Raw genomic sequence first — 16,381 nt, 5'->3', positions numbered from 1 at the left:
AAGAAATAACAGCCGCCCAAAATCCAAACAAAAGAAAAGGGCCTCAAAGGTAACCATCATCATTTGCACATCTCAATGGTTGGTGTGTACCTTTAAATGTCATTGCATCACAACATTACCCTTACAGTCAAAATATCTAGCAGCTGACGTATCAAATCCTCTTAATTTCGACAAAAAAGAAGTAACCAAATTTACCTTCATCTTTCATATTTACCTACTATTTGTAGAAGTAAGAAAGGGATGAAATATACAAGTTTATATAATGTAAAACATTTTTTCATAATTGACAAAATAGGACCTCTGTGAAAACTGATAAGTGACATAACATGTAAGTGTGAATACCAGGAAACTTACTTAGCTTGACTTCTCCAGAGTTTGGCACATAGAATCTCTCCAAGAGATTGACGATGGTGGATTTTCCACCCCCCGACGGACCAACCAGGGCTACCATCTGACCTGGCTGCACCGCAAAGGTCACATCCTGTGAAACAAACCAGATTCAGATGCAGAGCAACAATTAATATATTTGCACTCATAATTCATTTATGTATATTAACATATCACAAACATAAACATTATTGTAACACATCGATAGATGAACATTTAAAGTGGGAAACACTACACAAATACTGCAAGTATGTTTTCAAAGCATCACATGACGTAGTAAGTTTGACAGATAGCCCAGTGTACTTGGTATTGGCTAAAAAGTCGATTACGACGCGCCAGTGCTTTCCAAATTCTTCCCTAATAAGAATTATTGCTGACAAGTCAAATATCTTTGAATTATTGAATTATTGAATTCTTGCGTCAAGTAGTTTTTATTGCAACTGATTGACAAATTGCCCTTCATTGATGTAAATGATCGCTGATTATTCAGTGATCTAGTTTGTGCCATGTATGACAATGATTTTTTATCATGGCTAATACAAAAACACTGAATAATTGGTGCTCACTTTCGTCAATGAAGGGCAGTTTGTAAATCAGTTGCAATAAAGTCACATATCTGCCTGAGGAAATCATTACCACTTTAAAGAGTCTGTAAATAGCTGTAACATACAGTACATGCGGTGTAAATTTTACTGTACGCAAAACAGCATGATTCACAAATATGTGAAGTGGTACGGGTAAAATGGTATGACTATCAATCTGTTACTCATTTAGGGACAGTGATTTTCCGCGATCGCGGAAAACGGACGGAAAACGCGGAAACGGCCTTTTGAAACGGAAAAAAATATTCCACACGGAAAATCACGGAAAATCACTTTTCAACAAAATAAAACACATAAAAGTAAAAATAAATCCAACAGAAGCTGTGAATTAATCATTATTACATGTCCACGATATTCACAGACTGCGGAAACTGAGTTTCTAAGCCAAGTTGTGTTAGTTGCAAGTTCTAGCGATGTCTAACGGCATTAGATCTAGCGATGTCACGATTTCAATAACTGTCGAACACTTACTCAATCCAACACCAACAATCATAACCATAGAAGAAAGTCCATTTACATATATATTCCAAAACACAATGTGTGTCTCGCCGAATAATGTGTGATGATAAAGCCAGTATTTTGGCAGTAAAAGTAGCGGCAACAGAAGAAACTGTCTAACTGTCTAACTGTTTTCTGCTCGCGGTAAGCTGTCAGCAGGTGAGTGGAGTGGTGACTTGCTATGCCTGCCTGCTCCACATGACTGTGTAGAATAGAGTACAGTGCATGATTCACAGAAAAAAGAAAATTCCCACGATACCAAGGTGCCAGACTGGGGAATGGGGAGGGGTGGAGAGAGAGGGTGGAGAGAGAGAGAGACCAATCAACAGAAGAAACCGCGCGTACTGGCGCATTCTTGGAGGTCGTGAACTGTCTGGGGTGTTGGAGATGAACAGGGAAAGGGGCTGTTCCCAGGCCCTCACTCCAGTCGAGAAATTGACACGCGCGCGCAAATTCTTCTGCCAACCAGCCAGCTGTCGGAATGTGCTTTGAAGTTACATGGCAGCCTGGCCTGGCTGGCATGAATGGGTGTTGAGTTTCAATCAATATCTACTGTTGTTTTATTCTTGTATTTGAGCATGTCGTTTCGACTGACAGAAACACGGATATCGGGAAGGTGTAGGGGAGAGGTTTTTGTTGTGTTGCAATTTGTGTGTGTTTTCCTCGGGTTTTGTTTTGTTTTGGTTTTTTTTTTTGGTTTGGTTTGGGTGGGGGGGGGGGGGGGACCGAGGCCAGAATGGGGAAAGATCAGAGTGAAATGAGTGCTAGTTTCTTGTCTGGATTATTGACTAAAGAAAGATAAATTGATTGTTCCTTTAGTGCTGAAATCTTTTATCTGTTTAGACCTTCTGAAGGAATAAAAAGACTTGACTAGACAGTAGTACACTGTAAGTCACTTGACTAGCAAGTCAAGAAAGAGGACATAATGACAGTTGTTGATACTGCAGGCCAGGCTTTGATAGTGATACACAAATATGTACTGTCCCACGGCATGATTAACTGGATTACAATGCATTGACTGAAGAAAGATATAGGTAGATTGATCGTTCTTTTAGTGCTGAAGTTTTTATCAACACTGCTTATTAAACTGATTATCATGTATTCTGTTTGCAGCTTCTAAAGGAATAAAAACACTTGACTAGCATAAAGTCACTAGTTGAGACTCAGAGACTTATTTCACTCTATTTTTTTCTTATTTGTAGACAGCAGTGTAAACAGTCGTGTAAACAGCAGTGTAAACAGCCCTCTTTATCATCGCCAAAATTAACCTTGCAGATTTACACATTATGCAATACTCTTCGAACATTATCACTGTGGCAACCTAAACCGCCATTTGGCAACCTAAAAAAAGTCTATAGGTTGCCCAGCTGGCAACCAAGGAAAAAAGTTAAGTGAGAGCCCTGCACAAGACATGCATGTTTTGACAGTCGAAATAATAATACTGATGTTTCATTTCATTTGTCTTCATGGGTGTGTGGTACAGAGGTTGGAAATCATCAGGTATACACTATGCATAACATGTATGAATGTATACACGATTACACAGGTATACAAACTTCAAATAGCAATCATTTAATTTTTGTTCATTTTTGCATGCAAATACATGTAAACGGAATTTGCATTTTTTGTATGTACAATTCATATGGGAAAACGGAATTTCCGTTTTTTCACCATGTTGAAACGGAATTCATGATTTTCTGAAACGGAAAAGGCAATTTTTTGAAACGGAAAATCACTGCCCCTACTCATTAATGATTACTAATGACTAAAGAAACGACGTTAGTGGCACAATGAGATGGCCATCACGACAGGTAATCAAGCTCTGGGGGTGTTTCATCAACGTTTGTCAGCGCTGACAATTTCAGCAAAATCCTTGGTTTTGATTGGCTGAGATGCTCTGATCACTGACTGTTACTATGGTGATTCAAGTTGTCAGCGCTGACAAACATTGCTGAAACACCCCCCAGATCGTCACAGACACAGAGATCAGATTCCCGTATGACAAACCCAGCTCACCGTGAGGACGGCATTGTCCGGCCGTGACGGGTAGGTGAAGCTGACTCCCTCCATGCTGAGTTCGCCCGAGAAGTCCATCAGCTGGTCGCCGCCCTCGTTGCTGATCTCCGGCAGGCGGTCCATGAGCTCGAAGATGCGGATGGAGGCGCCCACGGCCTGCATGAAGTCTCCGTAGAGGGCGGAGAGGAAAGCAAACGCCATGGCAACATTCAGGGTGTACAGCATGAATGCTGCAGAGGATAGGAGCGGGTGCAAAAATATTAAACTGTGTTAGTAATCATTTTTGCTTCATAATTTATCATCCTCTTCATCATGACCATCATCACTTTCAAAATCAGTCCTCTGCCAAGCCAGCAGCTCATTTCCACCACTACACCGACACGCATGCAATTTCCCAAGAAGCCTTTTGTTTACGTCATCAGCCTTCAGACTTGCCCCAGCAGAGCACGCACTGTAGTGCGCGTATGTAAACCTCCAGTACATGCAGCCCGAACTCCCAAGTTCGTTGACCTTGCATGCCAAAAGGTACAAAATGATGATCCTTCAAAAAACCATCAAAATTCCTGAATCATTGTCAGAATTTAATCATCTGTTCCATGTGTCATTATCGACTTTTCCTGCAAGTTTCATTCAAATCCGTCGCTAACTTTTTTAGTTATTTTGCACACAGACGAAAAACAAACAAACAAACAAACAAACAAATGCCCATGAAAACATAATCTCCTCCCTTGGCAGAGGTAATAAATGCTGGAGCATATCACCTTCATCACTGATCACCAATCATTGATCACACAAAACTACTGACAAAGAACCTCTTCCTTTAAAGACACCCAGTCGCGAGGATACATGGACATATTTCAGCCGCGGGCGGCAGCACGTAAACTCACTTCCGAAGTTGCTACGAAGCGAAATGTGTGTGTGCGCAAGACATCCCTAAAGCAATGTATCGCGCTATAGTATCTCGATTGCTCGCGATCGCTTGCTGAGCGCGGGACAGTACGTTTTGTGTAATGTGAGTGATGTTCGCATGAGCTAGTAGCTAGCTGCGTATACTTCGTACGACTACGCATTCTCTTCATCGCATCGTCGATCGTCGTCACTCGTCAACTATACTGTAATCATCAGATCAGATCAGATTAGTGAGTGCAGACCACATTATAATAGATAGGGTGGCCATCATGGATGATGACACATCGTCATGGGTAGCGGATATTACCGCCGAGTTGTCTATTCTGAACGCGGACGATTGGGTCGGAGACCCTGCCTGTATCATGTACTTGCCCTGGCTTGTGTACATAAATTCAGGACGGGGAAGCGACTGTGCCCGTGCAGGGCCAACGGCCAACGGCCACAGTTGCACTGCACATTTATGCAGTATTTTTGCACTCTTCATTGTTTTACTAACTAATATGAAGAAGGTGAGCGTTGTATCACCTGCCTGGAATATACTACATGTAAGAAGCAATGCCGAAACCCTTTCATTTGACTAGGTAAACTCACAGTTATAGTTCTGTCAGCTTAGCCTGGTGTGAATAATCTTCAAAAAAAAAAAGACACACACACACACAAAGTGAACATTAAAACTCATAGATAAGTACATGACAAATAAGATGTAATGCCTTCTTCAGACAGGAGCATAAAGAAATTATTGTCTATCTCCCTCTTACACAAACAAACAGAACACTATTGTCTCAACAATACAGTGTGAAGGATAACCATTATAAATAAACCTATCACAGGTATCAGTATTTGAGGTTATGTGTGAAAAATGCCCTACAAATTAATGAAAATCGCGGACAGTAGACCTTTGTCCATAGTCAACTCAGTGTAACATCGCAAAGCCATTGTAATGGGTTAGCTTTCTACCAAACACTGATTAAAATACCAATCAGAGGCGTACCTTTGATCAACAAATAAGGGATGTGCCACGGATACCAATTAATCGTACTTGATGAAGCTCATACCTGTACATATTAGCATGTTACAAACTGATAGGTTCATATTGCCCCTTGACCTATGACCAATATCTGTATTAGAATTAAAACAATGGATTCTTATGAACTGTTGTTCATCAACAACTTCCACACCAATCAACATCCCTATTAGACACTCCTATATGAAGATGTGAAGGTAAATAAAACTGTAACTTTCACGTACAAGGGTATTGTACGTACACTACTGTAACTCTGTAGTTACTACCACTGACCTGACACTGTCGGTGTAACCAAACTTTAACGAATTTCAACTGTAAAGGATCAATTTTTTTCTTCAGAATTTACATTTCAACATACTTGTAGAAATTCACATGAAAAGATGTACACTTCACTGGATCACTTGAATTTGGTTTCAAATTATTGGACCAAATGCATTGGAAGTTTGACTATAAATGCAACATAGATGCCTGAAACTTTTGCCAAGCTTATGAAAATTACAATCTTTATCGAAATTCCTTAACCAAACTTAAAATGTAGGGCCCCTAAATATGATGAAAGAGGAGACTTTGCTATACAGTTAAATCAATGGGGACAAACAGTATTTGAATCGCAGCCATGAAATCTGGCTATGCAAATTTAACCTGGATTGTTGACGCTAGCTGCTCAGGAAAGTGACCTCTCTGTATCTATCTAGATTCTACATTTGCACATGAAATACTTTAAATTCTCAATACTGTGATGACAAAAAACTTACCACTACTTGCGATTCCCTGACTAATGACATTTGCTGCCTACTGCTGGGTCAGTTTTTAAGAAGCGATAAACTGACCCAGCAAATGTCATTTCGATTACGGCGTTATCATAATTTGACATAAATGAGAACTTAGAGAAGTTTTTCGCGGAATTATACATAGAAAAATAGGCCTACTTGTCGATGAAACGCAAAGGCCCTAGCAGTTAAAGATAGATTAGAAAAAGTCATTCCACTTCAATCATTGATTCATGTAATAGACTTCTAACGTTACTTACACATCATCTGGATCTGGATTCCTTGAAGTTGTTGACTTGGTCAGCTGGGGTTGCTTGATTGGCGTAAGCCGTGGCATTACAATTCCACCGTGCATGCCGTAACACGAATTTGCACATTCTAAATTCCTGCAAAACTGTTCATGCAACTCCAGCAAGTGGAAAGCAAATTTTTCATCGGCACGCTGACGCTGAAGCTTCCCCCTCTGCCACTGGTCTCTTACTGTACTTGTCCTAAGCAGGGAGGTGAGAGGAAACCTCCCTGTCCTAAGCATGCTAAGAACACGTCTCTCTGCGTTCTCCACTCGTCGATAGCGTCAAACAAGTAGATACGTTTTACTCGAGTTGGACGGCTGTTTTGATCTCCATTGTGAGGTTTCATTACTAAACCAAAGCCAAGGCTAATCCGAAACAGTACACGCATACCACACACAGGGTTCATACGCTTCCACATTTTCAAAATTCCCTGACTTTCCATGACTTTCCAGAGCAGAAAATGTAAATTTCCATGACTATTTTACACGATGTACACATCTTATTCTAAAGTGTGTAAAAATACATCATCATAATACTAGGAAGCAAAACACAAAACAAGTGTGTATATTCGGTAATACACACTTATGCTTTGTTCTGAAGGAAGCACCTTAAAGGGGAATTTCCCCCAAACAACAACGTGGATTAGGTGAGTAGAAAACAATTTTAGAAACCCAACAGTAAAATGTTGAGCAAATTTGGATAACCTGTTAACAAGAATTATGCAAAAGTGTGTATGTTGCCCTCTTTGGACAGAACTATGCCAGAATATGTGATATCACAAGAGGACAACTCTCCTTTGAATTTGTACATAGAATTTCACAATTCTAGTTTTTTTCTTGGATATCGATAATGCAGTTGATCAAGTTCAATAATAAATGTACGCACAATTATCTAAGCCTTAACATCCTCAAGTATAAAGGAGAGGGAAGATGATTATTATTTACATTGAAATGATTGTGTTGTCAATATTCTGTGGTAAAATGCTTTAATTCAAATTCTATATCAAAATCAAAGCACTATCTCAATCCAAAAGTAATCATACATTCGTGTTATTAGACAGGGCGCCACACTAACTTCTATTTTTGGTGGCCCGATCCGGCCACCGAAATCATTGATTTCTATTTTTTGGTGGCCCGAAAGTAAAATCTGGTGGCCAAAAAAAAACCAAGAAAAACACAAGAAAAACTAAATCGGTCCTACTAAACATAGAAAAATAAATATTAAGCATTACTGACGTGATACAGGTACCCATGTCTAAAATAAATGAATAGAGTTATCATAAAAGTTGATGCCTATTTACATGTAGGTGGTCAAAACTTACGTTTGAAATGATAAAGTGGGAGCATTTACAGACATTTCTAAACATCCGATACTTGTTTTGGCATTGTAAAGAGCCGAAAGTTACCGTTACTCATTTCTGATTGTGAAAGCAATCATTCAACATTTACTAGTATTTTAACACCTTACGGAGCCGAATGTTACCGTTAATCATTTTCAAAAGTAAAAGCAAACAACTGACATTCATTTTAGCATCTTACGGAGCTGAATGTTATCCTTATTCATTTCCGAACGTGAAAGCAAGCATCCGCTATTTATTCTAGCATCTAACTGAGCCGATTGATACCGTTAATCATTTCCAAATGTAAAAGCAACAATCTGTTATTTATTTTAGCATCGTACGGAGCAGGATATTACCGTTATTCATTTCCAAATTTAAAAGCAAACATCCGACATTTATTTTATTGTCGTACGGAGCCGAATGTTATTGCTGCCCACTTCCGAAAGTGAAATGAATCATCTGACAATTATTTCAGCATCGTACGGAGCCGAATGTTACTGTTTTTCATTTTTGAACGTCAAGGCAGACATCAGACATTTACTTTACCATCAAACGCAGATGAAAGTTACTGTTATTAATTTGGAAATATAATAGCAAATATCCGACATTTATTTTAGCATCGTATGAAGCAGAATATTACTGCTATTCACTTCCGAACGTAAAAGCAATCATCTGACAGTTATTTTAGCATCTTCCGGAGCCGAATGTTATTGCTATTTACTTTTGAAAGTAAAAGCAAACATCCGACATTTATTTAATCATCGTAGGGAGTTGAATATTATTGTTATTCATTTCCGAACGTCAAAGGGATCATTCGACATTTACTTTAGCATCTTCCGGAGCTGAATTCTATTGCTATTTACTTTCGAACGTAAAAGCAAACATCCGACATTTATTTAATCATCGTACGGAGTTGAATATTATTGTTATTCATTTCCGAACGTCAAAGGGATCATTCGACATTTATTTTAGCATCTTCCGGAACTGAATGTTATTGCTATTTACTTTCGAACATGAAAGCGAACATCCGGCATTTATTTTACCATCGTACGGAGTTGAATATTATTTTAATTCATTTCCGAACGTCAAAGCAAATATCCGACATTTATTTCAGCATCTTCCGGAGCTGAATGTTATTGCTATTTACATTCGAACATTATAAAAGCAAACATCAGACATAATCATTGTACGGAGTTGAATATTATTGTTATTCGTTTCCGAACGTCAAAGGGATCATTCGACATTTACTTTAGCATCTTCCGGAGCTGAATTTCAGTGCAATTTACTTTCGAACGCAAAAGCAAACATCCGGCATTTATTTTATCATCGTACGGAGTTGAATATTATTAGTATTCATTTCCGAACGTCAAAGCAAACATTCGACATTTATTTCAGCATCTTCCGGAGCCGAATGTTATCCTTATCCATTTCCGAACGCAAAATCAAATATCTGACATTAATTTTAGCTCCCCATACGGAGCTGAATATTACCGTTATTCATTTCCAAAAGTACAAGCAGACATCCGACGTTTATTTAAGTATCATACGGAGTTGAATATTACCGTTATTAATTTCCAAAATTAAAAGCAAACAACTGACATTCATTTTAGCATCTTACGGAGCTGAATGTTATCCTTATTCATTTCCGAACGTGAAAGCAAGCATCCGCTATTCATTCTAGCATCTAACTGAGCCGATTGATACCGTTAATCATTTCCAAATGTAAAAGCAACAATCTATTATTTATTTTAGCATCGTACGGAGCAGAATATTACCGTTATTCATTTCCAAATTTGAAAGCAAACATCTAACATTTATTTTATTATCGTACGGAGCCGAATGTTATTGCTGTCCACTTCCGAAAGTGAAATGAATCATCTGACAATTATTTCAGCATCGTACGGAGCCGAATGTTACTGTTTTTCATTTTTGAACGTCAAGGCAGACATCAGACAATTACTTTACCATCAAATGCAGCTGAATATTACTGTTATTAATTTCGAAATATAATAGTAAATATCCGACATTTATTTTAGCATCGTATGAAGCAGAATATTACTGCTATTCACTTCCGAACGAAAAAGCAATCATCTGACAGTTATTTTAGCATCTTCCGGAGCCGAATGTTATTGCTATTTACTTTTGAAAGTAAAAGCAAACATCCAACATTTATTTAATCATCGTACGGAGTTGAATATTATTGTTATTCATTTCCGAACGTCACAGGGATCATTCGACATTTACTTTAGCATCTTCCGGAGCTGAATGTTATTGCTATTTACTTTCGAACGTAAAAGCAAACATACGGCATTTATTCTATCATCGTACGGAGTTGAATATTATTAGTATTCATTTCCGAACGTCAGAGCAAACATTCGACATTTATTTCAGCATCTTCCCGAGCCGAATGTTATCCGTATTCATTTCCGAACGCAAAATCAAATATCTGACATTAATTTTAGCTCCCTACGGAGCTGAATATTTCCGTTATTCATTTCCAAAAGTATAAGCAGACATCTGACGTTTATTTAAGTATCATACCGAGTCGAATATTACCGTTATTCATTTCCAAAATTAAAAGCAAACATCTGACATTTATTTTAGCATCTTACGGAGCCGATTGTTACCGCTGTCCATTTCCAAAAGTAAAGGCAATCCTCCAACTTTTTTTTTTTTGGTGGCCCGATGTGCGTTTTTTGTGGCCACGGGCTACCGGGCCACCGTTAGGGTGGGATTTCACGGAGCACGCGAACGATTTGCGAACGACGCGAATGACAAAATCCAACATTCGGAAAAGTTTTTCTCCGAATGCGTTCCGACAATGAAGCCGAAAACTATTCTTGCGCAATTTGTGCGAAGTTTCCACGACGTTTGTGCGAATGTCGTGTGTATCATTGCTTAAGTACAGCATGTTACGTTCACGAAGAACACGCGACGGAAATGCGAACAACAAAAATTTTTCAATAATCATGGGAGGAAATGTACCCAAGGAGAGGTGGAAGCTGTCTTGAGTTGATTTTTTTTTCTTTCCTCTATTTCTCCTTTCTTTTTCTCTCATTTTTCTATCCTGTGCTTGCCTACATTTTTTTCCCCTAGGACCTATCTCCACTACAAGTAGTAAAGCATTTGATTTTTTTTTAGCAATTCCTCCAACACATAATCTCTATAGTTTAAAGGAAATTTTGCATACTTTAGATTAATATTAAGTGTATTCTGCGATTTTTTTTTGTATATCAAACATTTCTTTCTCTTTGCTAGTCTTTAATTTCTTTTGTTACTGTAGTTGTTAATAATTGTTTGATGTTTAGATGTATGCTACGACTTTTATTTGTAGAAAACGTATAGGTAATATATCCCCCAAACGTGCGCTAAACGTTCGCGAGAATATCTCAAAAGGTATGCAAACAGTTTGCGATTACGTCGTAAAATGATCGGAAAAACTTCGCAGATTTCGCGTAACATACGCGAGACATTCTCCAAAGTTTCGGAGTCTGTTTGGGGTTTCACGAACATTTTGCGAACATCGCGCGTGTCTTGCGAAGATCTTGCGCATATGACGAGGCTTTAAAGACACTTTCGAGAACAATTCACGAGCAAATCACGACCAAGTGTGTGGAAAAGGTTCGCCAAAATTTCAAACTTTTTTGAAATTCTCGCCGAAGTAAAAACGACATTCGCGAACAATTGACGACGCTTCCGAACCCTCACGTTCGTTTGGCGATCTTTTGCAGACTAAAATACGAATGCTGGATTTTGCCATTCGCGTCCTTCGCAAATCGTTCGCGTGCTCCGTGAAATCCCACCCTTAGTGTCGAGCCCTGTATTAGATGACTGACGCTTCGATCATGCACGCAATTTAAAATAATGCCAATCACATCATCAGCAGCGCTCATGTCACGTATGTACATATGTGTACACAAAGGCACCACGGCACCTTACATCACTGCCAGTCGATAGTCATACACACAAGTACACGTGCACATGCCCATGAAAGACGCAATTAGACACCAATGTGCGTGGAGTTTGTTACGAAAACGGTCTTAATACGAGAAACCACAAATTTGACAAACTATTCTTCCTTTGTTGATAAGAGAAATCAAATATCATTTTAACAAATATCTTGAAAAAATGATTTTCCCTGACTTTCCAGAAGAAATAGATGGATTCCCTGACTTTCCCTGACTTTTTGCTTCTGGAAAAAGTATTTTGAAATTCCCTGACTTTCCAGAAATTCCATGACGCGTACGAGCCCTGCACACACATTATTGATATTGACATACCGGTACCGACGACTTTATACCAACTTTGTTATGTTCCGATCCGGCCCAACATACTGTAACACAGCTGACGCAGCAGACAATTGCCAATGAGATCAAAACAACCCACCATATGGCCATGAGCATTGCAACTTGCTATACATGAAGTTTAGAGTTTTAATATTTCTTCATCAAAGCATATTTATAAATACCAAATATTAAACAACGTAATATATGAATGATTTAAAATATTGTTATATAATATTTTCAGACATTTTAAAATATTATTGCTTAGATTGCTGAAATTGGCACCATAGTGCAAATAAACAGAGACTGCAGCCAGATACGTACGTACGTACACCACACAGCTCTACTGTTGTGTCGCGACGGGAACCCGTAGGAGAGATTTTCATGCACATGGCTGTTGTGCGGTTTTGTGCGTGCACCCATTCGGCCCCATTCGGTAGGTATTCGGGCGTCCATGTTGAAATTACAGTGGACGGCTCGCACGGCTCTCGTGCCCCATCTGGTTTTCGCTGGTGCGCTGCGTAGCGTCGTGTTCGGCATTCGGTACGTACGGGGGTACAATAACGGGAGGAGCAGCTTGTCGTGCTTTTCTACTGAGCTGCGAATCGCCTGCGACGACCGATTGCCTTTAATATACCTAGAGTAAGACGGTGAATTTATGTTTTAGCCCTGCAATTATAACACATGATAGTACCCTCATTATTCGTGTTCACTTCTACGAAAGGTGCAATTTTGGCTGTACCAGTCTAGCACCTTAATTGCTGGGAATCATGATGGTACAGATTCTTACAGGTAAGTTGTCCCACGGAGATGCCCTGAGATGGATCAGACTTGTTCATGAAGACCAGCTTCCCTCCGTACCACAGGACCAAAGCAATGGCTCCCTGCCGGGATCAAGCAGGAACGAAACAATTTGATTTGATTTGATTTATTTTTCTTCCAACATAATTTCAATGCATAAATCAAGATTCTTTTCAGTAATATCACATAAAACATCACTATAGAGATTACAATAAACATGATTCAAAGAGGGAAAATAAATGTGTAGACTAATTCCATTAACAAGATATATATATATCGTATTACCAAATTTCCAAATAATTACCTGAGAAATTATGCGGAAGAAGGACTATCATTATAAACAAATGCTTGAACACGTGACAACCCAGGAAACCTACTTACATAATATACATATTCTATTTAGCAGAATGTGGAAATACTACTCAACATATAAATAATATATGATGTTTTATATTCTAATGCAAAGATACTTATGGTCACGGCCATAGATACAAATGGTCATTGCATTTGGTTTGATAGTAATCCCATAACTTACAACAAGAAACAACATATTATATACAACAATCTTGTAATAATATTTTTGGAACATAAGGATCAATTTAAAGGGGTTCAGAGAAAGAGAATACAGAATTCAAAAAATCTGAAAACTCTCACCATCCTAGGAAAATATATTTCACAAAACAGGAAGTATCTCTTGTTTAGAAAATTTTGGTTATTCAAATTCATGAAATTCTTCCATCGAGATGTTTTCATTGCAACTGACTGATCAAGTCAGCGCTTATTTACATCGATGTAGGGCAATTTGTCAATCAGTTACAAATTTTGGTTAGTACTACAGTGCGTATCAAAAAAAAGGTAATCCAACTTTGGAGGGCTACCATCTTATAATTATCAGCTATGGAGAGTACAATGTTGGTTGAGAGGAAAGGGGAACTCTTCCTCTTTCCATTGATATAAATTGTACCTATTCATGTTGACAAATATCATGCATGACTGAGCACATGAACTTTAAAGACAACGATGACAAATTGCACGTTTTCCAAGTTTGCATGTTACTGTGAAGGAACAATGCATATCTCACTGCATGGATGAGATCTGTCAATGGAGGTGGTCGAATCATCAGGCCAGCCTGCATGACTGCAGGTTCGTGTTAATAACCATTTATGGTTCATAGCCTTCAACATGGCCACGTTGTTGTAAACTTGGTCCTTCCCATAAAGGCTAAACCATTATCCATTTTTTTCTCTTCATATTTAAGACATGGTTTGTCGCTGCAAGCTATGTGTTGAATATGAACAGAGAAAATGGATTGTGTGGGTTGACCACTGTGGGAGTGACTTTAGTTATCCTACAGGTGGCCATCTTAAAGGTTATGAACCATAAAAGGTTAGGAAAAAACCCTAAACACAAACCCTAAACACAAATCTGCATTCGTACAGGCTGGCCTCTTTGGCCACTTTCATTGACACATCTCATCCATGTCGTGAGACATGCATTGTTCCTTCACAATAACACGCAAACTTGGAAAAAGTGCAATTTGTCATTGTTGTCTTTAAAGTTCATGTGCTCAGTCATGCATGACATTTATCATCATAAATAGGTATCAATGGAAAGAGGAAGAGTTCCCCTTTCCTCACAAATAGCAGTGTGTTCTCAATAGCTGATAATAATGAAATAGTAGCCCTCCAAAGTTGGATTACCTTTTTTTTGATACGCACTGTAGAGAGGGAACATTTCTTTATCTTTCTTACAGTTCAGTTTTTAACAATAAGGTACTCAATGATCTCTGTAAGACATCTACTGTAGTTTCATAAGCCAGGATGGGTATGGCAGCGACTACACAATTACCATTTGATGATTTTGGGCATCTGAACCTTGCTTGTATGGGCACTTGAGTCATATTCCGGAATTCTATTGATATACCTGTCTTTTTCACTTTTAACTCTTTAACAATCTTCAAATCAAAGCATATATCAGATTTTCACTCCTTCTGTTTCTCTTCCTCCCATTAACTACCCCTTATTCATTCTCATCTTCTCTACCGCTTTCTCTCCCCCCCTCTCTCTCTGTCTCAATCTCACTACCTTCTCTGCATGTGTAGCAATTTTTCTCCTTACTTTTTGATTCATCTCTTTCATCATTCTCTTTCCTTGTTCTCTCCTTTACTCATTCTCTCCTTTACTTGTTCTCTTCTTTCCTCATTTTTTCCTTCCTCATACATTCCTTTCCTTGTTCATTCCTTTCCTTGTTCTCTCCTTTCCTCGTTCAATCCTTTCCTTGTTCTCTCCTTTCCTTGTTCATTCCTTTCCTCTTTCTCTCCTTTCCTCATTCTTTTCTTTCCTCGTTCTTACCTTTCCTTGTTCACTCCTTTCCTCATTCTCTCCTTTCCTCATTCTCTCTTTTCATTTCTCCTTCCTCATTCTAACCTTTTCTCTGTCGTTCCTTTCCTTGTTCACCATTATTCATGTTCTCTCCTTCCCTCATGCTCACCTTTCCTTCCTTCCTCATCCTCTCATTTCAATACATCCTCTTGTGTAACCCACCTGCATGACAATTCCAACGATTCCGTTGAAGACCCCCGAGGCGATGGCAATACTCTTGCCATAGTAGTAGCTGCTGTCAATCTCCTTTCCATAGGTGGAGTTTGCCTTGCTCTCACCGCTGAAGGATCGAACCGTACGGATACTAGAGATGGCCTCTTCGGCAGCTGTTCCTGCATCACCGAGTGCATCCTGGAACTTCTTTCGAAAACGCTGCACGTACCGCCCTGCCAAGGCACAAATTTGTAACATCTGTTTGTTTGTTTTTGCATTTCATGCATAGATACATTTATTTTCTTCTTCTTTCCTTCTTCTTCTTCTCAGGTATGTATACATTATGTTGTGTATATATATGTTGCATATCACTTCAAATCAACTCATGATCTGTCCATGTTACATATGTTCACCATTAAGTCTAAAAATGGCACAAAACACAACGTTCAATAAAATTTTAGAGCTGTTATTATCTTTTTTAATGAATACTAGGCCATTCAGTTGAAAAACAATGTTAGCACATAGATTTCTGTCCAGCGTTACATACATTTACCCAAAATTTTCCATTTTGGCATAGATACAGCTACATCCCAGAAAATTACCCTTTTACTGTGGAAATGCCAATCTGCATGGTGAAAACAACAACAGAAGTACTTGTGAGGTTGTATTAAAAGGTAAGAAGAAGCACTCACCATATTGCACTGCACCAATTGCTATGATAGGTACTACAGAGAGCAGCACTCCCGTAAGAGCTGCACTCTGACTGAACATGATGGCGATAGAGCCGATGATTTGGAAACTGTAACGCACCAGCATCGAGATGTTCACCTGTGAATTTCGTCCAAAAATGGAGGATAGATTTGAATACGGTACATCGTTCAGTGATGGGCAGATATAATTCATTCTTTTTTACAACATTTAATTC

The 16,381-nt window shown here is 38.7% G+C and overlaps 1 protein-coding gene across 1 annotated transcript in view; it reads right to left on the bottom strand.

Moving 5' to 3' along the window:
* Positions 1-16,381, bottom strand: part of LOC139735741 (uncharacterized) — a 38,471-nt gene that overhangs the window by 3,564 nt on the left and 18,526 nt on the right. The window contains exons 7-11 of the mRNA XM_071646490.1: positions 16,149-16,284; positions 15,466-15,689; positions 12,912-13,005; positions 3,504-3,733; positions 355-481 (exon numbers count right to left, since the gene is read on the bottom strand). Coding sequence (XP_071502591.1) covers positions 355-481; positions 3,504-3,733; positions 12,912-13,005; positions 15,466-15,689; positions 16,149-16,284 — 811 coding nt within the window. The remainder of the gene's footprint in view (positions 1-354; positions 482-3,503; positions 3,734-12,911; positions 13,006-15,465; positions 15,690-16,148; positions 16,285-16,381) is intronic.

This window comes from Diadema antillarum, unplaced genomic scaffold (genome assembly GCF_040938485.1).
Source record: "Diadema antillarum isolate AM-2024a unplaced genomic scaffold, OU_Dant_1.0 seq00000597_RagTag, whole genome shotgun sequence".
Classification (NCBI taxonomy): Eukaryota; Metazoa; Echinodermata; class Echinoidea; order Diadematoida; family Diadematidae; genus Diadema; species Diadema antillarum.
This window is presented reverse-complemented; position numbering and strand designations above follow the sequence as displayed.